General features: G+C 43.0%; 1 protein-coding gene across 1 annotated transcript in view; it reads left to right on the plus strand.

The window, feature by feature from the left end:
• PLXNC1 (plexin C1) overlaps nucleotides 1-23,754 on the plus strand; it is a 177,587-nt gene that overhangs the window by 81,333 nt on the left and 72,500 nt on the right. The window contains exons 7-10 of the mRNA XM_056115891.1: nucleotides 2,799-2,886; nucleotides 4,874-4,976; nucleotides 5,123-5,224; nucleotides 20,848-20,987. Of these exons, the coding sequence (XP_055971866.1) occupies nucleotides 2,799-2,886; nucleotides 4,874-4,976; nucleotides 5,123-5,224; nucleotides 20,848-20,987 (433 nt within the window). The remainder of the gene's footprint in view (nucleotides 1-2,798; nucleotides 2,887-4,873; nucleotides 4,977-5,122; nucleotides 5,225-20,847; nucleotides 20,988-23,754) is intronic.

Below are 23,754 nucleotides of genomic sequence, written 5' to 3' on the forward strand. Positions count from 1 at the left end.
AGGAGAGCCTCTGTGGCTCAGGCACAGAGCAGCGTGATGGACAATGAATCCCAGAAGAAGGTCCCAGGTGGTCATTTACAATCACCTTTTGATGAAAGGATGAATGAGTGGATATGTAAAGGACTGCAGGTGGAGAATGGGCTGGAGGAGGACAGTTTAACAGATCAGGTAGAAGGACATTGGTGGCACTAGGGACTGAAGGGGCTGAAGAGAAATGGATGGATTCCAGGAGGGGTGTGTGTGTGTGTGTGTGTGTGTGTGTGTGTGTGTGGTGTGTAGGGGAGGCGGGGGAGTGACAAGGTTGAGTGATGGAGCATTGACAAATCTCTTGGAGGTGAGAAAGACAAAAGAAGAGTTGAATTAAAGGTTCAGGCCTCGGAGAGTGAGTGAATATCATGATGGAGCTAGATTTTGTGGTAAGAATTGGTTTTTCTCAGTTCGTTTCAAATCTGTAGAAAGAAATGTAATGTACCAGGCCAGAGCTTCACAATTTCTCCCAGCCTCTGTGCTCATGATGGCTGTTTGGATCTGAATTGCTTGGAAAATTATTTCAATTTTCCACTTTACTTTGTCCACGCTATTCAGACTTTGTGTTATGCTTCTAGTTAATTTTGGTCATTAAAATGCAGGGCTTGCTCACCTATAAAATATGCTTTTAAAGTATTTGAGTTTGCCTTGTAAAGCTAGTTGGCTGATTTTAGAGCCTCCATCAATTATACCCAACCTTTTGCCTGTTCTTTTCTGAATGCCTTGTGCATTCAGAGTAGGCAAAAAAAAAAAAATACCTGTTTCCATATCTCCTCGTTTTCTCCATCTTGATTCAGCAAACTAACAGCCATTGCTAGACTATGGCATAGAAGAGCCTCACTACATCCACTGAATCCTATTCCTTTGCTTCCAAACATTGGGGGAAAGTCACCTTTCCCCTATAGCATGTCTATATTCTGTATTGATTGTTATTCTCTTGCTACACTTCCTTGTTTTACATAGGCATCCTAATCTTGGCACAAAGCTGCTGCAGAGAACCATTTATAGAGTGCTTCTTTAACTGTGTTGGCATTGTTGTGTTTTTTCACCTAGGTTAGTTTTTCTTTCAGAATAACAGTAAATCTAGAGACTACATGTACTCATTTTCCAATAATGTTTTGTGCATAATTGATACTCTGAAGAGTACATTTGCTCATCTTCATCAGTAGGCACACGTAGACTTCCACTGACCTATTTTTCACTGAGCATCCCCAGAAGCTTACTGTCCATTTGGTTCTTCTGCAAACACTCATCAACTGATTAGTTCGAAGGCTAAAATATGATACCGGGGGCTGGAAGATAATACAGGGATTAAAGCACTTGCTGTGCATCCTGCCAGCCCCAGTTTGAATTCCTGGCAGTGCATATGATCCTTTGAGTACCCCAGGGGTCACTCCTGAGCACAAAGCCGGGAATAGCCCAAATTGGGCTATGGCCTTCAAACCAGAATAATTTGGGGAGGGAGAGTATTGTAGATCAGGTTCCTGGACTGCTGCAGACTGGCAGAAACAGGACATGGAGAATCGTGGCGTCTAAAATATATTTTTTTGGTCAAGTTCCCTGATAGCTGGGTTGGAGAATTACAGATGTGGGAATGTTCCATTGCCTTAATGCTGATAAAAAGTGATTTTTATCCTTCTCACTTTATTCTTTGGGGCATCTCTAAGTGAAGTAGATTTTCAAACACAGAGCAAGCCTTCACCCTGGGCTCAGTGGCATTTGATTCCAAGAATTTGTGGCCAGCTCCTGGACCATAGGTACAAAGCTGCTGCAGAGAACCAGCAGCTTCTTTATAGAGTGCTTCTTTAACTGTGTTGGCATTGAGTTTGTTAGGTTGGGCCTGGTGTTGTGGATTTTTCTGAAGGTACCGAATCTCCTTGTGAACATCCTGGGCATTGCGTTCTAGGCACTTCTTGCTTAGTGACTTGTTTTATTCTGAAGCTGTGGCCAATTACAAGCAGAGACAGTGATCCCGGGGAGAGCATGAGATGTAAATGGACTGTAAAATGGCTTTTATCCTACTGATTATCCATGGGAGGCTTGGAACGCAAGGTGGGCCCTGGTCTGCTGGAGGCCTGTGCTGTGCACTTCAGCTGCCTGATGTGACTGGCCCGCAGGGAGGAGCCACAATGGATGGAAATGCTGCTCAACAGCTGACACCCTCAAGCCCCCACTCACACACTCTGTCACACACACACACACACACACACACACACTCACTCACACACTCTTTCACATGCACTCTCTTCCTCACATACATATACTCTCACACACACTGTCACACACATACAAACTCACACTCTCATACACACACACATACTCACATACACACTCTCTTCCACACATACACACACACTCTTTCACACGCACACTCTCTCTTCCTCACATGTACACACTCTCTCACACACACTGTCACACACATACAAACTCAGTCACACACTGTCTCTCTCATACACACACACTTTCTCTCTCCCCCCCAACTCACACACACACTCACTCATACACAGTCACACAGTCTCACATGCCTCACAAACACACACTCACTTATACACAATACATAGTCACACAGTCTCACATGCTTTCTCTCTCTCTCATACACGCACACACTCACAGTACACACTCTCCTCTCTCTCTCTCTCTCCTTCTCTCTCTCCCTCCCTCCTCCCCCCTCCCCAAATGAGGCAAAAATATTTACTTTCTTGCGCTTACAGCTTTGCTTGACGCTGGTGGGACCCTGCTGTAAATGACTTTGTTTTCCCCTTTCGCTCCAGATGTTCTGGTTGTCAACGCGATGTTCTTCTTTGATTCTTGGAATTTATCAAAACGATTCAACTTCACCAACTGCTCATCAGTACGAGAGTAAGATTTTATTTGAAATTTAAATATTCTCTCATTGGTCTTAATTTATTTCATCGCCCCGCTCCCCTGGTTTCCCAAAGAACTCTTGTGGAACAGAACTTCCCAAAGTGCCTTTTGGAGCGTGGCTTGCTGGGGGAAAGGAGAGCCTTGGAGCGCAGAAGCTCAGCTCGCTCATTCGAGCCCTAATGAGTGAGGAAGGGGATGCCGCTGTGATGCCAACCACTGTGCTTAAGTGTTCCCACTCGCAGGGAAATGTACCCCCTGCCCAGGCCGATGGGCCCCTAAAAGTACAGTGGAGGGGTGTGGCAGGCTTTTTCTATTATCAGAATGTCTGGGAAATTGGGGTCCGAAAGGGGAGGGTGTAATGGTGGGACCCAGTGAAGGCAAGGGAAAAGATGAAGTCTTGATGCCAAGACTATGTTCCTGTCTTCTCCCCTGCGTGGCCGTGTTGGACTGTGTGCCCCTGAGCTAGCACCACGCCTTCTAACGCCCTGGAAGGAGAGAGGAAACAGACTCCTCAGACGCCTGATTCTGCTCTGGGAAGATGAAGTTGGAGTTCCCATGGAAACAATGGGAAGCTGGCTCATTTGCAGCTCTCCAGTTCTTTAAGTGGTGTGACTGACCAGTCACCACCAGAGCAGCAAATGGGAGTTTCTTCAGGCCCCGCTAGCAGCAACCATTGTTTCCATGGGGAATAGGAATTCAGACTCAAAGCTGAAGCAAACCAGACCATGCTCTACAGCCATGAGAATGGCAGCCTCTGAAACCCATCTTTCCAGTTGGCACTGGGAAATTGAGCCTGAGATCAGTTATTTCTAATAAGAATACAGAATTTTAGAGGATCTAATGCCAGACCTGACACCAGAAGGCACGGAGGTTCACAAAAAAATGGGGTTGGGGGAGGAGAGAATGAAATTTTTCTAGATTAAAGAAAGGTTCAAAGTGATGCAGATCCCTCCGCATCCAGGTTTAAAGGCCAGAGTGGCCTTAGGGCCTACCTTTAAGTCATGAGGAAGCAAATCTCAGCCCTCAGGACCCCAAAGAGTGTGCTCTCTTTCTGGGCAATTGCTGCTGGTTAGAAAATCCCCGAGTGCCTTCATCACACTGGGCACTTGCGGACCAGCTCTGCGCTCAGACCTCACTTTCTCCTTCCACGGGGAGTGCAGACTGCCACCTCAAAGGCCCGAGGCTGCATTTCCTGAGAAATATGTTAGCTGCCAACAGTGCCCCCTCTCCCTAAACCAGTGTCTCTCCCTCTCTTCCATCTCCCTAGACTAGATTTCCAGACTAACCTCTGTTTCTTTATCCTTTTTGAAGTATGATAGATTTATTTAGGAAATATGGGGGAGAGCCCCATAAGTAAAGAGAAATAAACCACTCCCGCCCTTCCCCCACATGCTCGAGTTTTCCATCTCTGTCATCCTTTCTTTAAGGCGGACTCTCTGAACATGCTTTTAATACACTGGCATCCCCTTTCTTCTGCTTGTCAGGCACCCCTTTTGCAGGGGACTGTGCCTCTGAAGCAAAGAGGTGATGCCCCAGTGAGTGGGGGCATTGAGTAGTGTAGGTGATGGTGGTGGGGGAATCTCACTAGGGGAATTCAGCATACAAATAGCAGAACCAGAGGGCCAGAACAGAAAGAGATTCAGTGGGTTCCTGTTAACTGACAATGCAGCAGGTAACCCCAGCCTCAGGTCTCCATGGCAACACCCCAGCAGGTGTGATTATGGTTCCCAAGCTGGGACTGCCGGCAACAGATACAGAGTCAGGGCGCAGTGGCCTGGTGCCCCAACCTCAGCGGCCTGTCTCCCCTACCCCCACTCCTAATCCCCCCCTACCCCCATCCCCCGGGTCCTGCCTGCCCCAATCCTGACAGGCAAGGCTGTTTTCTTCCTCTGAGTGTCTGTGCACAGTGCAGAGGAACAGTGAGGGATTCGTGTGTGTCTCTCCCCACGTGACACTTTCTTATGATTTTCCATGGTGCCAGATGCCCCATCTGTACTGGGACGGGCTGTGCTTGGTGCAAGAGTGCGAGAAAGTGTATTCACCCTTTTACCAACTGTGATCCCTCCGATTATAAGTGGAGCCAGGTAAAGTGCCATTTGAGGGGGAGTGGGTGGGGTGTGTCTCATATGGTTTCTCAAAAAAAATAAATGTTTATGACAGTCTTTCATGTTTGTGTTAAGTTCGGAATTGCCCACATGTTTGGATGTTGAGGGGATGTTCTTCCTTTCAGGAGCTCTGTCCAGCTGCTGTGGAGAAGTGGATACCCTCCCGGAGCCCCGGAGGAGGGCGAGCTAAGGAGAACAGGAATAATCGGACCAGCCTTGGCTTAAAGGTAAGTCCCTAGATTTTAATGAAAATCGGGGAAAATCCCCCGTTAAGTGACTTTTCTGGCTCTTGGTACTTTAGGTTCCTTTTAAAAATTCCCTTTTTTAAAGTAAAAACTTTCAACCAGAATTCCCTCCCCCCACTTTTTTTTTACCTTTGGTTTTTAAAGCAATTTTATTTAATTGGCTCAATGCATCAAAGACTGTACTTTCACATAAAAGAAATTAAAACTCTGTAATTATAAAATATGATGTTCCAAAAGGAGTAAAATTGTAAAGGTGACTTTGTGGCTGCCTTATAGAGTGGTCCAGGGAAGTATAACACACAACTCTAAGGAGATGCCAATTTGAACCACATAAAAGTGATCTCATTTTATATTTTTTGGTGGGGATTTGCAAAGATGCCAACTCTTTTCCTTTTTTTGGTTTTCTTTTATTTTGTAGAGATTATGAAATCAGGAACTAACAGTGCCAACACAAGAGTTGATTTGTAAAACATGTAAACTTCTCTCTGCTTCTCAAAAAATTATTAATTTTATCATTTTCCATGGAAATGCCTCTTATTTTATTCAACTAATAGTTACATTCCTAAAGGGAGGCCATAGAATGTACAGGCACAACCTAGAGGTGGTGTTCAGAGTACGTACACGTGAGCTTTGTTCCATTGGCAACTTTATTGAGCATCTACTGTGTGGTGGGGAATAAAAGGACAAGTTATTGTTCTCATTAATTTTAAGGTTCTAGCAAGGGCAGACAAATTAAAATGACATTTTTTCCTTGAAGGCTCAGTTTTCTATTTCCTGACTAATCTGTGGCTTTGATTTATCCATTTGCTGTTATTTAGGATCAAGCACTGATCTAAGTTAGTAGCATATTTTTAATCACTCCCTAAAAGTTGATAGTAACTTCAGGTGGATTAAGTAATAGACAAAGGGGATATGAATCAAGATGGATTATGAAGTTAATTAAAGGCATTAGAATGCCTTGATGTGCCCAGATATTCAGACTTTACAGATCTCTTTGAGGTTTCATTAAACAATGGACTGCATTGCTCTTCTCCTTGGTTGATAAAACGAAAACATAGCAACCAGAACTTGCATCAAGAAGCAGTGACATTAAAAAAAAATTCAACCTCTTACTGATGTTGTTTTCATTTTTTTTCTTTTTTTAAATTTTTTTCTTTTTTTAATTTTTTTATGTATAATTTTATTTATTGAATCACCATGAGAGCAATTACAAAGCTTTTGGGTTTAAGTCTCGGTCATACAATGAAACACCCGTACCTTCACCAGTGCCCATTCTCCACCACCACAAACCCCAGTATACCCCCATTCCCCTACCTGTGGGGCAGATGATTTCCACATTACTTTCTTTCTACTTTGATTACATTCAATATTTTGACACCAGATCCACCATTATTTATTTGGGATTTTACCCCAACAGTCAGATCTGCTGAAAAGGCAACAGTATACCATTTGTTTTCTATTGCTGGTTATGAATAACATATGATGTCATACAGCTGCAGTAGTGGCCATGTAATTTTGAAATTCTGAAATTTTAACAATTAATTCTAGAGGGATTTCTGCCAAAACCTGCTGGTCCCAGATTTGTTCCTGAGTCTCTGGGATCATGGTCATTAAGTAGCTTGATCTGGAGCCAGAGAGGCCGTTTGTGTGCGGCACTCAGGGTCTTGTTGGGGTGGGGAGGAAAGGGCCGGCTCCAACCCCTTCCCATGAGGCCCCATGTGTTTCGTCACTGTGGGCCCAAACCTAACTGTCCAGTTGACTCTGAAAGATGGTGGCCACTGAGCTGCCAGGGGGAACAGGCCAAAGCATGAAACCTATTCCCACCTGGGTTGGCCCAGCGCCGGTAACCTACTGCAGGGACTGGACGCATTTCTGCCAAAAGCCGCTGGGTTCCGAGATTTGTCTCTGAGTCCCTGGGATCATGGCCGTTAAACAGTTTGATCAGGAACCAGAGAGGCCATGCCTCTAAATATATAGTTGAGTTGGAGGTGGTTTGTAGGTGTGCCTCCCACATACCTAACTTTTGGCCATTTACTTTCTTGGTAAACTTTGCCCCAAGTTTTTGGGGTCTGGCCAAAGGTACAGCAGCAATTTTGTTGTATCTGGAAGTCTGAACGTGCCATCAGGCTCCTGATGCACTCGCCTCACAGGTACAGATTGACCTGCTGGAAGCACCATACCCTCATGTTGTTCCCATTTTTTAAAAAATCATGACAAAACATAGTTTTTACAAAAGCCTCTATCTTTACAATGTTTAAGTATTTAGTGGGCTGGAGCTATAGCACAGCAGGTAGGACATTTGCCTTGCATGTGGCTGACAGGGCCCACCCGAGTTTGATTCCTCTGCCCCTCTTGGAGATCCCAGCAAGTTACCGAGAGTATCTCGCCTGCACGGCAAAGCCTGGCAAGCTCCCCGTGACATATTCGATATGCCAAAGACAGTAACAAGTCTCACAATGTTACTGGGCCCACTCGAGGAAATCAATGAACAATGGGAGGACAGTGACAGTGATAGTGTTTTCTGATGCACTTATATCATTGCACAACCATCATAACAATCCATACGCAGACAGATTTTACCTGAAACTCTGTCCCCATTTAATAGTAACACCCCTGTCCCCCTTCCTTCTTCCCCTCTCTGGCAGCCCTCAGTTTGCTCTCCATTCCAATGAGCTGAACGTTTCTTGATGGTGCAGAGAATGAGGATATGCACATATTTGGGGGAGAGTGGGGGGTGGGGGAAGCTAACTAGTGCTTTCTATGGATGTGATGTTAAACCCTTTATGAACAGTCTGTATAGTGTGCACCCCTGTCTTACTTCAGCTGCCTTCTAACATTTATCATAAATAATTTTCTAGCAATGTGAGGATAGAAATATCCTTTCAAAACCTGTTTTTGGGGGCTGGAGCGATAGCACAGCGGGTAGGGCATTTCCCTTGCACATGGCTGACCCAGGTTCAATTCCCAGCATCCCTTATGGTCCTCTGAGCACCACCAGGAGTAATTTCTGAGTGTATGACCCAGGCATTGCCAGGTATGACCCAAAAAAAATCTGTTTTCAGTTATTTTTATTATTTACCCAGAAGTAGGATTTCTGAGTCATGTAATTGTTTCCCTTTTAATTTTTGGATGAACTCCCGACTTGTTTTTATGGGTCTCTGGGTCTCTGCCCTGTCTAGCAACAGTGGATAACTGTTTTCATTTCACCACATCCTTGCCACTGTTTGTTTTAATTTAATTTATTTTGGTTTGGGGGCCACACGCAGTTGTACTCAGATTTATTCCTGGGTCTGTGTTCAGTAATCACTCTGTGGGCCTCAGGGACCATATGTGGTGCTGGGATCATACTGCACCCACTGTGTGCAAGGCAAGTGCCCTGCTCTCTGGAATTTCTCTTTGGACCTATTTTAATTTTTTGTTTGTTTGTTTGTTTGAGCCACACTGAACTGTGCTTGTAGCACTTCAGGCTGTGAACTCGTTGATCATTCCTGTTGGCTTGGGGGACCATATGGGGTGCTGGGGATCAAACCCTGGTTAGCAGCGTGCAAGACGAACACACTCTATCTGCTATACTATCTCTCCAGCCCTATTTTTTTTGTAATCCTTAAATAACAACTATGTTTAATCATTAATATTTCAGTAGTTTTTTTTTAAAATTTTTATTAGTGAAACACCATGAGGTACAGTTGTAGACTTACAAATTTTTGTGCTTGGATTTTGATTATCACGGTCACGGTCCTCCTGTTGTTCATCGATTTGCTCAAGCGGGCCCAGTAACGTCTCCATTGGAGACTTTGTTGTTACTGTGTTTGGCATATCGAATACATCACGGGTAGCTTGCCAGGCTCTGCCGTGTGGGTGAGATACTCTCGGTAGCTTGCCGGGCTCTTCGAGAGGGGCGGAGGAATCGAACTCGGGTCGGCCATGTTGGCTGTGTACAAGGCAAATGCCCTACCACTGTGCTATCGCTCTAGCCGATTATGCAATGATGAAATACCCATCCCTCCACCAGTGCCCATTTTCCACCACCATGGATCCCAGTATCCCTCCCACCCCCATCCCCCACCATCCCACCCTGCCTCTGTGGCAGGGCATTCCCTTTTATTCTCTCTCTCCTTTTGGGTGTTGTGGTCTGCAAAATAGGCATTGAGTGGCAATCATGTTCGGTCCATAGTCTACTTTCAACATGCATCTCCCATCCTGGGAGGATCCTCCAAACACCCTTTATTTGGTGCTCCCTTCTCTATCTGAGCTGCCCTTTCCCCTAGAATGGCCGGCTGGCCTCTAAGCCATGGAGTAATCCTCCTGGTACTGATCTTGTCCAGCCCTATTTTTTTTTTAAGTTTTAGGTCACACCTGGCGATGCACAGGAGTTACTCCTGCCTCTGCACTCAGGAATTACTCCTGGCAGTGCTCAGGGAACCATATGGCACGCTGGGAATAGAACCTGGGTCGGCTGCGTGCAAGACAATGCCCTATGCTATCACTTCAGCCCCTCCAGCCCTATTTTTATTTTAAAAATAGTATCCATCCCAAATGGATCTAAAATGATTTTAGATTTGGCTTTGATTTGCATTCTCCCAATTTGTGATTTGCTACCATTTATTTATCACCTTTGGAAAAAAATATCTGTTCAAGACCTTTGCCCATTTTTTAAATGAGAATGTTTTATTTTTATTTTTGTTAGTGGTTTGTATGAGTTCTTTATTGCTCCTGGATGTCAGTCTCTTTTCAGATATGTGATTTGTAAATATATTTTACCATATTCATAGATTGCCTTTTCAGTCTGTTGATTATAAAGAAGTTTTATTGTTTTTTTTTTAAATAGGGGTCACTCCTGGTGCTCAGAGGCCACCAGCCCATACTTATTGGTGCTAAGGGCATGTAGGACTCAGATCCTAACATATGCTTTGCATGGAAAAAAATTATCCAGGATTTGTCTTTTTGAAGACTTAGCTATAGGTATAACTGATCACTTAAACTATTTCTCTGGCTATAATGCACAGAAGGTTTTATTTTGGTCACGTTCAGTTTATCTACTTTTTAATTTTATGTCTGTGCTTTGAATATCTTGTCTCAGAAATCACAACCAAGTCCAGGTTAAGCATTTTCCATGTTTTCTTCTAAGAGTTATAGTTTTAATTCATCTATCTATTTTGTTGTTGTTGTTGTTGTTTTGTTGTTCTTTGACTTGGTTTCCTATATGCCGTGAGGTATGGGCCTGCTTCATTCTTTTGTGTCTTTCCCAGCACCAAAGACGGTTTTTTCCACAGAGTATTCCTGGAACCTTGTTGAAAAGAAAAGTAGTTGAGGACTGGAGCCATAGTATAGTGGGTAGGGCATTTGCCTTGCACACAGCTGACCTGGGTTCAATCCCCAACATTCCATATGGTCCCCTGAGCACTGCCAGGAGTAATTCCTGAGTGCAGAGCCAGGAGTAACCCTGAGCATTGCTGACTATGACCTAAAAAGCCAAAAAAAAAAAAAAAAAAAAAAGAAAGAGGATGGAAGGGGAGGGAAGGAGAGGGAAGAGGAGGGAAGAGGAGGAAGTGGAAGGGAAAGGAGAAGGGAAGGGTTGGGTTTGACTATGAATGCCAGTGTTTGCTTCTTGGCTATCTGTTCTAGTCTGTTGGCCTAACATTCTGACTTTTGGTCCTAACAGTTTTCATTACTTTAGTTTTGACCTAAGTTCTGAGATCAAAGTTGAAGGTAAATCCTTCAACTTTGTTCTTTCCTATAAGATTGTTTTGGTAAGAAAGGGAACTTTTAACTTGAGATAGTTGTTAATCATTTCCTGTCATGGTAGGAAAAGAATACAGACAGGAGGCTGGAGAGAGAGGACAGTGGGTAAGTCACTTGCCTGCTAGGTACCTATTCATGTGGCACCCCATACAGTTCCCTGAGCCTTACCAAGAGTGATCCCTGAGTGAAGAGCAGAGGCACTGCTGTGTGTGTCCCCAAAACAAAATAAAACATAAACCCCCAAAACAAACAGACAAAAGAGAAGGCAGACAGATCTCTTGTGTCTTTGTTCTGCAGCAGTCACATCTTGCACAATAGCACAGCCAGGATATTGCCAGAAGCAGCAGTTAAGATACAAAACAGTGCTATCACCTCAAGGCTCTCTGGTGTTTCCCTTTTAGGGCCACACCCACTTCCTATCTCTGACCCTTTGCAACCATCTATCTGTTCCCCACATCTCTAATTGTCTTGCTTCAAGAATTTTCTGTAAATGGAGTCATCCAGCTCTACCCTTGTGGTACTGGCCTTTTTTGCTGCAACATAATTCTCTGGAAGTTCATCCAAGTTCATTGATATTGGTTTCTTTTTATTGCTGAGCAGTGGTCCTGGTCACGACATTTGAAATTCCTTTTAAAGAAAGAAGGGGGCCCAACAGTGTAATGGGTAGAGCGCTTGCCTTGCAAGCATCTGAGCCAGGTTTGATGCCTGACATCCCATATAGTCCCCTGAGACTGCCAGGCATGATCCCTGAGCGCAGAGCCAGGAGTAGCATCGTAGCACTGTCTTCCCATTGTTCATAGATTTGCTCTAGCAGGTACCAGTAACATCTCCATTGTGAGACTTGTTACTGTTTTGTCATATAGAATACGCCATGGGGAGCTTGCCAGGCTCTGCCGTGTGGGCGAGATACTCTCATAGCTTGCCAGGCTCTCCAAGAGGGGCGGAGGAATCGAACCCAGGTTGACCATGTGCAAGGCAAACGCCCTATCTGCTGTGCTATCGCTCCAGTCCAGAGCCAGGAGTAAGCCCTAAGTTCTAAGAATCGCCAGGTATGGCCCAAAACAAATGGAGGAGGATGAGAGGGAATGGGGGAGAAAGAAGATGAGAAGTTAGAGCGACGTCATCCTGTGTTGTATTTTCGTGCATTTTTCATACCTCTGAAAGTATGTGGTTAAAAGAACCAGGTTTAAGAGAAGGCTGAAAAGTAAACAAAACCCAGAACTTTTCTTCATTTCCTCTGTAGTTGTCCTTCCTGAGTTTGGATGAAGACATTAGGTGGTTATGAAAGGTTGTTCTTTAAATATCTGACTCAGAGCTGCCTCTTAGTCTGCGTTGATAGGGAATGCAGTATTTGTCACCATAGAAGTTTTTCATACTTTGTGACACACCACTGTCTCCCATTATTGCATGAGAGTTGTTGGCTCAAATGAAACTCTAAACACTTCGCCTAACTGAGTAACCCTCAAGGGTCCTCCTTCTAGTTCTTTTCCCACCTAGTACAGCACTCTGTTGGTGCCAAGCACTGGGACCCGAGATATGAATGATGCAACACAACTTCTGTAGTTCATGATGCTGAGCTTGGGCAGATTTTTCCTAGAGGCATATTACCAACCTCCTAGTGAATGCCATCACCTGAGCTCCATGGATTCCAAAGGAGGGGCACAAAATGAATTGGTCACATCTCTTACCATTGGTCTCAAGAGCATTAAACATGAGCAAATAAATAATAAATATAAGATAAAAGACATTAAAGTATAAGGTATACAAACCTCAAGCCCCTCTGTTTCTGGGGCTTTTCTGCTTCACTAAACCCAGTACCTAGCATTAAAAAAAGCTCCATCAGGGCCTGAATAATAGTAAGAGGAATAGCACTGCCCTGCAGGCAAATGGTCATGAGGTCAAACCCAAAGGTCTCACATGTGCCAGGTGCAATCCTAGAAGCTCTGTTATTTGAACCTGGCAGTTTTGCTATTGGTGATCCCTGGTGAGCGACACCATAAGCAGGTGTGTATAGCAGAGTAGAAGGAGTGGAATCCCCAGTGAGTGCCACAACTATATTTTTTAAAAAAGAAGTGTGTGAGTTCCAAACCCAAGAAGTATGACCTCTGGTGAGCATGTGTGTGGGGACTGCAGTGGCCTCCTGATGAGCACCACAACTTAATTTGTGAGCTCAGTTAAGAGTGTGAGCCTTGGCAACGCATTTGCAAGCACCATGGCTGAAGGAGTGCAAACCTCAGAGCCAGGCATGTGTTCTGCCCCGGTCGTTGTAACACCAAACCATGGCACAGTGGGGCAGGAGAAGGGACACAATGAAAACATAAAATAGTCAGTGTGGTTGGTTAAATCTCGGATGGGTGAATAGACCGACATATAGAGATGGCAGTTCAGCCTACCTCTGAGGACCAAGAAGCATTCAGCCCCGTGGAGATAAAGAAGTGCACCGTCTAGTGTGAGCAGAAACTTAGTGGGGTTCCAGAAAATTCCAGGGCACCCATTACCAGTGACCCTAAGTAATTCAATTGGGCTGGGATAGAAGGTTGCAAGAAATGAAGGGGACCCAAGGTTTAAGTGACCTCAGAGCCTACTCTGTAAGGGCCTTTCTTCTCAGTCCCTGGAGTTTTATGAGGCATATTATGACCATTCCACAGTGCCAACAGTGTGGATTTACTTCCTTCCTTCTCTTTGTATGACACTTATGAGATGGGTTTCTGGTTCAGCCCCAGGGTTGAACCCATTTCCCTCACACTGATTTACTGTCCTAGACCCTTTTCCCTGTACCCTGTCATTTACCAGGAGACCACAATCAGGAAAAGCATCACCCAAAGAGGGACCTTAACTTGGAAACCTATTTGCCTTGGGATGAGTATTGCTAGCTGTGAAAGCTGTTCTCCTCACAGCTGGCCTGTCCTGACCAGTGTTTCTTCCCTTAATGCTAAGTGCCTCCTGGCTCAGAGCAGAGTGGCTGCTTGCTCCCTTCTTTACTTGTGGAAAGGTGCTGGGAATCTCAGACGCAATATTGTTCTAATCATTGTCTTCACAATAGAGCAGTAACAAACCTTTCAGAACCATCCAATGAGCCCCCGAGGCTTGACTTTCCAATTGTTCCTCACTTCCCCAGCATTTCCCCTTCACTTTCTCCAGTACTTCTGACGTGTATTTTGGTTTCCCACGGGTGCTCCAAATGGACTCTTTCAGGGCCCTTGCCTTTTAAAGTGAAATGAAGTCGAACATACACTTATCTGAGTTGCTTCCAGAAGCCTCAGCTCTGTGCTGGATGCCATGGGATTCACTTCCAGTTGTTTATTTGTTCATTACAAAATGGGCTTATTGGACACCTACTAGGTGTTAGAGCCACAAGCAAAATGTGAGCCTTCATGGAACTTACTTTGCAGAACTCACAATGTTTTGGAGGAAAGTAAGATTCATTTGCATGATCTTTGAGTGTATACAACAGAAAAATATAGAAGAGATGTTAGAATGTTCCTTATTAAGTAATGATGACTACTCTATAGTCTATGCTATATCCTGAACTCAGAGTATGCATCCTTTAAGGTCCACAATGAATCTATTTTTCCATATCTCATAGGATGAAAAATTTCAGTTTGCACATGATGAGAGATGCAAATGGGTGCTAAGGGCTAGAGAGATAGTACAGTGGGTAGGGCACCGGTCTTGCATGCTGCTGGCCCAGGTTCCATCCCCAGTACCACATATGGTTACCTGAGCCCCACCAGGAATGATCTGTGAGTGTGAAGTCCGGAGTAAGTCCTGAGCACTAATGAATGTCACCTAAAAGTCAACTAAACCAAATAAAATATAAAAATATCTAAGTGACTTGAACCTGGGCAATCGATGCCTGAGTTCATAATTTGAAGCACTAGTTAATATTGGCCTCTTTAAAATACAAAAAAATGGTGGCCCGTGTAGCTGATGATCAGATCCATTCTGGAGGAGAGGATATTCACTTCCTCTGGCATGTAGTGGCAAGGTCTACCCCATCAGAGTCACAGACATGTGAGGGGAGGAAGTTTCCCACACTGAGCTGGCCTTAAAGGGTGGTGGGGAAGGTATTCACATAGAAGCCCTGGGAAGCAAAGAGGTGGGTTGGGGTGCAGTCAGATGGAAGGACCCAGTCAGCCATGACTGGTCTTTCAGACCTGGAAAGTAGAAGACACTTAACATGGAGCACTGAGGTTGGAGCAGCAAGACTCATTCAGAAGTGGACACTGGGCAGCAGGATGGATTCAGAGTTCCTTCTGGAATCACAGGTCCCTTTTCTCCATGCTCATAGAATCTGGGGGTCTCCCTCAAAGCCATACCTGGAAGATTCTATGACCAAGTAACAGCTTTATGGAGTAGGCACAAAAGCCGATACCAACTTATATGAGCTTAATTGGGGGCCCCCAGTGCGCCCAGTGCCACACCTCCTGGGTGGTGCCCTCTCTCCAGCCCTTTCTCAGGGTACATATTCAGCAGTTCCTAGAATCACATGCAAGTTGCAGCCCCAGTCCCCGGGGGTTTGCAGCATCAGGGACCCTCCACCTTGCCCCCCCCCCCCACACACACACATACCTTCCCCATGAAAGAACATTTTCTTGTCCAGAGGGCAAAGAGCATCAGATGGATACTTTTTCTACTTTTTCTCCTACTTAACTAATTTTTATTTGATGGGATTGTATTTTGCTATTTTCTTCCCATTTCTCACCTTCTTAAAATACTGTACAATCTCCATGGCTGGTTAACCACTCTCCTCGATTTATACATTTCATTAATATATAACTTCCATCCTTCTTGGTCATTAATAAAGATGTTAAATAATTCTGAACCAAATACTCACCCCTGTCGGGCCCTACAGGATACTTTCCTTTAATTAGTTGTGCTACCTTTCATCTCTCTTATGTCCTTTGGTTTCAGATTTCCAGCTGGTTTTGAATGCCCGTGACTTTTTATCCAGTCTTGTTTGAACTAATTTCATGAGTGAAAATCTAAGAGAGATTTTACTGAGTGTTGATTCAGGTCCAGACCTCAAAGAGTGTTGCCGCATTCAGGGTTTTCTTTCTTTTTTTTTTTTATACAGATTGATTAATAGAGTACAATTTGGTCTTAATAAGCTAAGCTTTCCTAATGTCCCTCTTTCCAATATTCTTTTCAATCATAGCAGGATTTTCTCCATTAATGTCATGGTAATTTGAATTATATTGACGTCAGCTTTCACAAAACGTACTCTCGTCAGTAGTAATCCTCTTAGACCTTTTTTTTTAAAGATAATTATTTCATGGTGATTGTGCTATTTCCAACAATTTATAATAACTTTATTTTTTAAAATAAAAGTAATTGGGTAGTCTATAAATACCTTTGATAAGGAACAGGGAATAATTTATCTTTTTATTTTGGGGATTTTGTTGAGCCACACCTGGTTGTGCTCAGGGCTTACTCCTGGCTCTGTGCTCAGGAATCATTCCTGGCAATGCTCTGTGCATCTTACGTGATTCCAGGGTTCTAACCTGGGTAGGAGGCTTGCAGGGCCAGAGCCTTACCCACTATATATCTCTCCAATCCCTGCTGTATGATTTAAACTGGTCAGTACCCAGAGATAATAGTATTTTGTTTTATTGGTTGTGGGGCCACACCCAGTGATGCTTGGGGGACCAGGAGATGTTGGGGATAGAATATGAGTCTCCTATATGCAAAGCAGGCATTCTAATCCTTTGAGCTGTTAGTAATATACCAAATCATTTCAAATGGTGAGGCCATTTAAAAATAACTCTCATGTCTTTAAAACATAACTGACAGGAACTAGAGTGTTTTGAGGTTAATTGTGGAGTAACGACACAGGACTGTGAGGGCTTTGGTACACGGGATTTTAGTTTGACATATAGAAATCCTTGTAAGAAGACTGAGCCAAGGATTTCACTGGAGGGCTGTAGGAATCAGTCTCTTTGTATCCATCTAGATTAATTAACCCCTTCAATATAACACCTGTGGGGCCCACAGCTTCATGTCAGACTGAATGAACTCTTGATTAAAATGCAAAAATAAATCTAAAATATTGAATGTGTAGAACAGTTGTGGAGATGTAATTTATTGCTCTTTTAACATGCTAGATTAAAAAATATTTTTCAGCAGAAAAAAAAACCCCTAAATGTTCCATCTCTAGGAATCATTGCAGACAAACATCACAGCCCCCGTTACCCATTTTCCCCCTGTGTACTTTCTCCATTGATTTCTTTATTATTGCTATTTTTTAATTGAATCACCATGTGATACATAGTTACAGAGCTGATCATGATTGGGTTTCATACAATGTTCCTTCACCCATCTCTCCACCAGTATATATATCCCACCACCAGTGTCCCCAGTATCCTTCCCGCCACCCTCATCCCTTCCAGTCTGTCCCTGTGACAGATACTTTTCTTCTTTCTCTCTGGGACATCATCTTCACTGATTTAATGAGGTTGTCTGGACATAGCTTTAGCTTACTCAGTGAGATTAAGGGAGGTTCTGGCAAACAAAGAACAACTCTTCTGATCTTCTTTGAAAGTAGAAGAGAAGCATCTGCTTTCAGAAGACAGGCCAGGGCTGCATTCCATCCTAAATTTTTTCAATTTTTTAAAATTTTTTTAATTTTTTTTGCTTTTTGAGTCACTCCCAGTGATGCTCAGGGGTTACTCCTGGCTCTTCACTCAGGAATTACTCATGTTGATCCTTGGAGACTGTATGGGATGCCAGGGATTGAACTCGGGTCGGCCGCTTGCAAGGCAAACGCCCTACCCGCTATACTATCACTCCGGCCCCTGTGTTCCATCCTAGAGGGCCAATAAAAATGTTTCTAAATAATACGGTTTCTTAATTCAATTCTTTATAATCTACAATACCAGCTCTATTCATGGTGGGGAGAAGAAGCTAATAAACTAATGTGGAATGTTTCTTGGTGGTAATTATAGAGCCATGGAAAGAGCAAACTATAAGTCAGGGACGTAGCTCAAGTGGTAGAGTATGCACCTTCTACCTGCAGCGTCTTCGGTTTGATCCCCAGCCCTAGATGGCTCCTCAAAGCTCCCACAACATTAGCCAAGGGGCTGGAGTGATAGTACAGTGGGTAGAGCATTTGCCTTGCATGTGGCTGAACCAGGTTCAATTCCCAGCATCCCATATGGTCCCTTGAGCACCACCAGGAGTAATTAATTCCTGAATGCAGAACCAGGTGTTACCCAAAAAGAAAAAAAAAACCCACATACACATTAGTCAAAAATAAGTAAATGGAAAGCAATATATTTATCTTCCCCTAAGTGTCTTTCTCAACATTTGTATCTTCATCCTCTTCTGAGAGAAGTAGCATTTAACTCGTGTTAGAAAATTTTGCTGTAGCAGACATGGACAGTGTGACTCTAAGTATGTGGTGAAGGACTATCAAGAAAGACAAGAACCCTGGCACTCCCAGTGAACTTGATTGTAAATGCGAGTCTGCATTGAAGCTTACCATTTACATAAAACAAAAACAGATTTGTTTTTTCCCTCCCCACCCTCACAAAAACCCAAGTAATCAGAGTCTGTCGGCTTTTTAAGAAGACGCTAGCCTCCTGTTTTTCATGCGGTGAGCAGTTTTTTTTCTAGGCAGTAAAGAGTTTTGACTTTGTGAGCATTTCTATCTTGGTCAATTGTTACTCTTCCACTGTCACATGAGACCAGTCCAGCCAGTATATATAAATGAATAGATGTAGCTGTGTTCCCAAATATTTCATTTCTGTACATTGGTATTTGAATTTCATATACATTCTTATATGATGAAATAGTACTTTCCTTTTGACGTTTTTAAAGACCATATGGAAACATGTGATCAACTAATTTGAGCTACTGCAGGCAAATCATATGTTCAGATCCTGTGTCCCCAATACCTATACCATCCTCTGAACCATTGAGGTGTTGAATAAATACTTGTCCTCTTAGCTGTCACCATGTCATAGCAAAGAGTAGGCAATGCAATGCCCTTGACGATACAATACCCTTGACATTTGTGAGGGATCTGTCTTGGAGTTTTTGCTAATCCCCCCATTCCAGGTACCACTCTTGCAGTTAATTTCCCCCATAAAATGCAGCCAAGTATAACGAAATAATTAAAGTGACCCTTTCCAGGCCCTTTGTGATTCTATAAATACGGGGGTAAAGTCCTTTGCTAAGTGATTACAATAAATTCTGCCACCAAAATCAATGTCCTGTCACATTATATCATTGCCAGGATGACATTGACAATGAATTTTCCTCAATCCATAGCGATCATGAGTGATGGGGACCACACTACCATAGAGTGCCTGTGTTTGCTGAGGAGCAGAAGATAAATATCCTTTTCAATGGACAGGCAACCCTATGACCCAGCAAGAACATTTTTGTGAGGGTCACATGTACGAAGAAACAGTGGAGGTGGTAGGGGTGGGGTGTGGTCAAAGCTCTTATAGTGCTTCTATGACTCCCTCCTAGCCCTGATTCTGTAAGTGGGCACACTTGACACTTAGTTCTGACCCAAATTTCACATGATTATGTATGTGTCTATAAATCTAACTAGCTCCCTGTGGCAAATTCGATATGCCAAAAACAGTAACAACAAGTCTCACAATGGAGACCTTACTGGTGTCCACTCAAGCAAATTGATGAACAATGGAAGCACAGTGCTACAATGCTATGGATCTAAGTGTCGTTTTCAAATATCCAGACTGTGAGTGTAAAATGCACTCATGCTACAGGGTCAGCTCTGCTCTACATTGATCCTATGTCTGTCCTGTTTTGGTCACCATATTCTAGAAGAATATAGACTTGCTGGAAATGGTCAGAAGAACTGCAAAATTAAAGATGATTGCATCTGTAGAAGAAATGTGAATGAAATTGGAATTTGCTCAGAAAGGAAAAAATGATTTTCATTATCCAATAGAAAATTTAAAAAATTTTTATTTTAATCAGGCTGAGTGCCTACATGATATGAAACTTTGGGCTTCAGGGGTTTTCAAAGAAAGCTTTCTAGACAAAGATCTGGTAAATCTTGTAATGGATTCCAAGGAGGAGATGATAGGATCTGTAAAGTGCAGAGAAGAAACATTTTGCCATGGTGATTTAAGTGCTAGGCAATACCAGATGAGGCAAGGAGTTGGTCTTTTGGAAAGGACGTTTCCCCTGCAATATAATAACTTTTTTATATAGCCTAGCAACAACATACAAAAATTATCGACCTTCTTGGGAGTTAAGTTATCAAAAACAGTGTTCCCAGAGTTGCTGGTACTGCCCTCCCACATGGAGGGGTGCTAAAATCATCCTGGGTTCAAACTGGAGTAGGAGGGAGTGAATTGTTTGTTCTCTTAAAGATGGGAGATTTTGCAGGGGTGGGGTGGGGGGTTGACTCTGGTTCTGAGTAAATTTTCTCTACCAGGGGACCTATGATCCAGAATGCCATTTATTCCAGCTTAACGAAGAGTCTGTTTTTGGCAGAGGTCGGTGGGCTCCTTGTCTTTCCCTTCTTTTTGTTTTATTGTGCACCTCCAGAGACTTCAAGACAATGAGCATTTTTGAGACTCTCATGATATCTCACTCTTCAGACAGAATGTCAGACTCTTCCACTCTATTTTCAACTGTCTTGTGAGACAAAGACTAATTGGTTTGACCTCATGCTGTCACATGTTGAGAGACATGAATCTTCAACACTCTTCCTTGAATTCATTGATTTCATTAAACACTGTCTACTTGTGTTTGCAAAACGTTATAATTTCCCAGTCATTTCTTCGAACTGCAGCGCATAAACAGAATCTTTTTGTTGTTGTTGTTGGAACAATGCCATTTCTTAGCTTTGATCTTGTGTTTTAATTTTCTTTTTCCAATAGGTCTTCTCCATTAAGTCCATTGAACCACAGAAAATATCCACGTTAGGAAAAAGTAACGTGATTGTCACTGGAGCAAACTTTACCCAGGCATCTAACATCACAATGATCTTGAAAGGAACCAGTACTTGTGATAAGGATGTGTGAGTTGAAATATTTGTAATAATTTATCCTTGGTAATACAGTTCAAAGCTAAAAAATGCCTATGGAATGGCACTGTGATTATAATCTTAATAGAGTCAACTTATTTCTTTGTGCCAAAATGGGCCAATTAGCCTGAATATTTGATGTGATTTCAACAAGTAAAATAATTTAAACACATTTGAAGCTAATTGTGAGAAAATCTGCCTCATATTAACAACAACAACAATACCTCTGTACACAATACTTTTGGGATATTGTCTCTTTGGGGGTCTTGATTTGTTTTCATTAACAAAATCAAGTGAGAGTGAAAATTAACCACTCAGAAAAATCTGTTGAGCACCTTGGGATTTGTTGGGAAAATATAGCAACTCTACTGATGTATTACTCAAAATTGACAAAAGGGAGTTTCTGGTGTGTTTTCAGTTTTTGTAGCTTTCTCTTTATAACTTTTTTTGGGAGCTTAAATAAAAAGTAAAACACATGAGTCATACAGGAATAAAACACCCCCATACAAATATCTGGTTTTTGTACCACTTAAACAGTCATTTCTATAATTTATTTTCCTCTTAACTCATCTCTTGCAATGAAACCTCATCAGACACCCTTCTACATGTATTACTTCCCAAGAAGAGATGTGATAGCAATAACACAATAGATAATTTGAGTTTTATGCTTGTTGGCTTTTATAAATCTGGGCTAATTTGAGGTAAAAAGATGTTTCCATCTCTGTGAAGTATAATGCTGAGCTAGTTCTCATCATGGAAATGCACTGAAGACAATCTGCCAAAGCGTGGTGTTTGGGTTTTTAAGCACTAAAACAGATTTGTACCTCATTTTAATCTGCCACACTTATTTACAGAAATTTCTGTTTTAATTCATTTGCTTCGTCTATCTGTCATCCCCTTCCCCTCCTCATAAGACATTTGGCATTTCTGTCATTTTGATGGGAAAACCAATCATCAGTGACTCTCCACTGTTCTGGGTACAATCCCAGGATTGTTGCATAGACTTGAGTTACTGCGCATAGGTATTTTTTGTATCATTTATTCTGACTAACTACCATATTACAAAGTCCTTTCATTTGGTGTAGTGAAATTCCATGATGTCAAACACCTGTGTGTTCACTCCATGGCATGCAGCTCCCCTGGAAAAAGAGTTCGTGTCTCAGAGCGTTATCCTGCTTCTGACTCTTGATGTGCTCATTCCAATTCTGAGCGTGTCTTGAGATACTGCAGTTATTAAATTAGATGACTAAGAGACCTTTCTGCGCGTAGCATTTCAGTAACCACATCTGTGTGCTGAGCTCAGGTTCACGAGCAGCAAACATCGGAGCCCAGTTAATCCTATATCTGAGCTCATGCCATAATTCCCAATGACTTTTTAATATGCTATATTTAAAATGCCCAATTAAAGCATATTTTTTCTGAACAGAAAATACAAAAATAGGAGCGGAATGACCCACATTTCCACCTCCTCCCACAATTCATAAACAAGTTTGAATTTTAATCATCAGCCGTTTTATGATGAACTTCTTTAGAGCTTTGCTTGGAATAGGATGTCTTTGAGAAAGTAAATCTGAGCATCAGTGGATGATGCTGGTTTTTTTTTTCCAGTGTTGGGTTTTGAGTTTGCTGTTTCCTAAGACCCTGTTATTACTGCCTACAGGATATGGGCATTCAAGCTAGTGAACCTGCACACATCTTCCAAATAGTAATGATGCAGTTCCTGTGGAGAATCATTTCATGATTGAAAATGGATTCTCATGAGTTGAGCAATGCTCAGATACAACCTAGTGCTGTAGAGACCATTGAAGGCTAAAGCCCAGAAGAAGCTATAGGTTATGGAGGAGAAAGCTTTGCTTTGACTCCCACAGGGGACTCTCTCTCTCTCTCTCACTCTCTCTCTCTCACACACACACACACTCACACACACACAGACACACACACACACACACACACACACACACACACACACACACACACCTCGTTTCTAGTCTGGAAACACTGTGGGAGGCACCACGGCATCCTGAGTGATTTCAAGTCCCCATGCAGTCTGATAAAATCCCCAGGCAGGATTTCATCATAGGCTTTCAGAAAAGATGAATGTCCATCTTTGCCTTCAAGGCATCTGTTCCTCCAGTGCTGGAGGAGGGAGACTTCTTTTTAGGGGGCCTTAACAATGGTGCTCAAAGCTTACTCCTGACTCAGTGCTCAGGGGGCCATATGTGGTGCCAGGGATTGAACCCAATTTGGCCATATGTAGGGCAAGTACCTTAACCCCTACACTGGGTCTCTGTTCCCCCTCACTTATTTTATAACTGGAAATGGGAACCCTTTGATTCCTTTCACCCATTTACCCCCTTCCGTGGTCAGAATTAAAACTTATAGACCTGATAGACTCTCTCTCATGCGTGCCTCTGACACATAAGAACAGTGCTGTTATCATACACAACAGTATTAACAGTGATTCCTTAATATTCCTGTCCATGCTCTGCTTTCCAGTATGGATTTTTGTTTGTTTATTGTTTGGGTGCTGAGTATCCAACCAGGTCCTCACACATGCAAGACAAGTGCTGTACCACTGAACCACACACATCCCCAGAACTGTCCCTCTTTCTTTCCCCACTTCTAAGGGAAATGCAAATGAAAACAATATAATTCTCCCCCACTCAACACACAAAAGAGGAACCTAACCCCAGCTCATAACCAAATTGGGTCAGTGGTCTCAAATCCATGTGCATGCGCCTGCAGCTGTTCTGCTAGTTCC

Source organism: Sorex fumeus, unplaced genomic scaffold (genome assembly GCF_029834395.1).
Source record: "Sorex fumeus unplaced genomic scaffold, SorFum_2.1 ptg000003l, whole genome shotgun sequence".
Lineage (NCBI taxonomy): Eukaryota > Metazoa > Chordata > Mammalia > Eulipotyphla > Soricidae > Sorex > Sorex fumeus.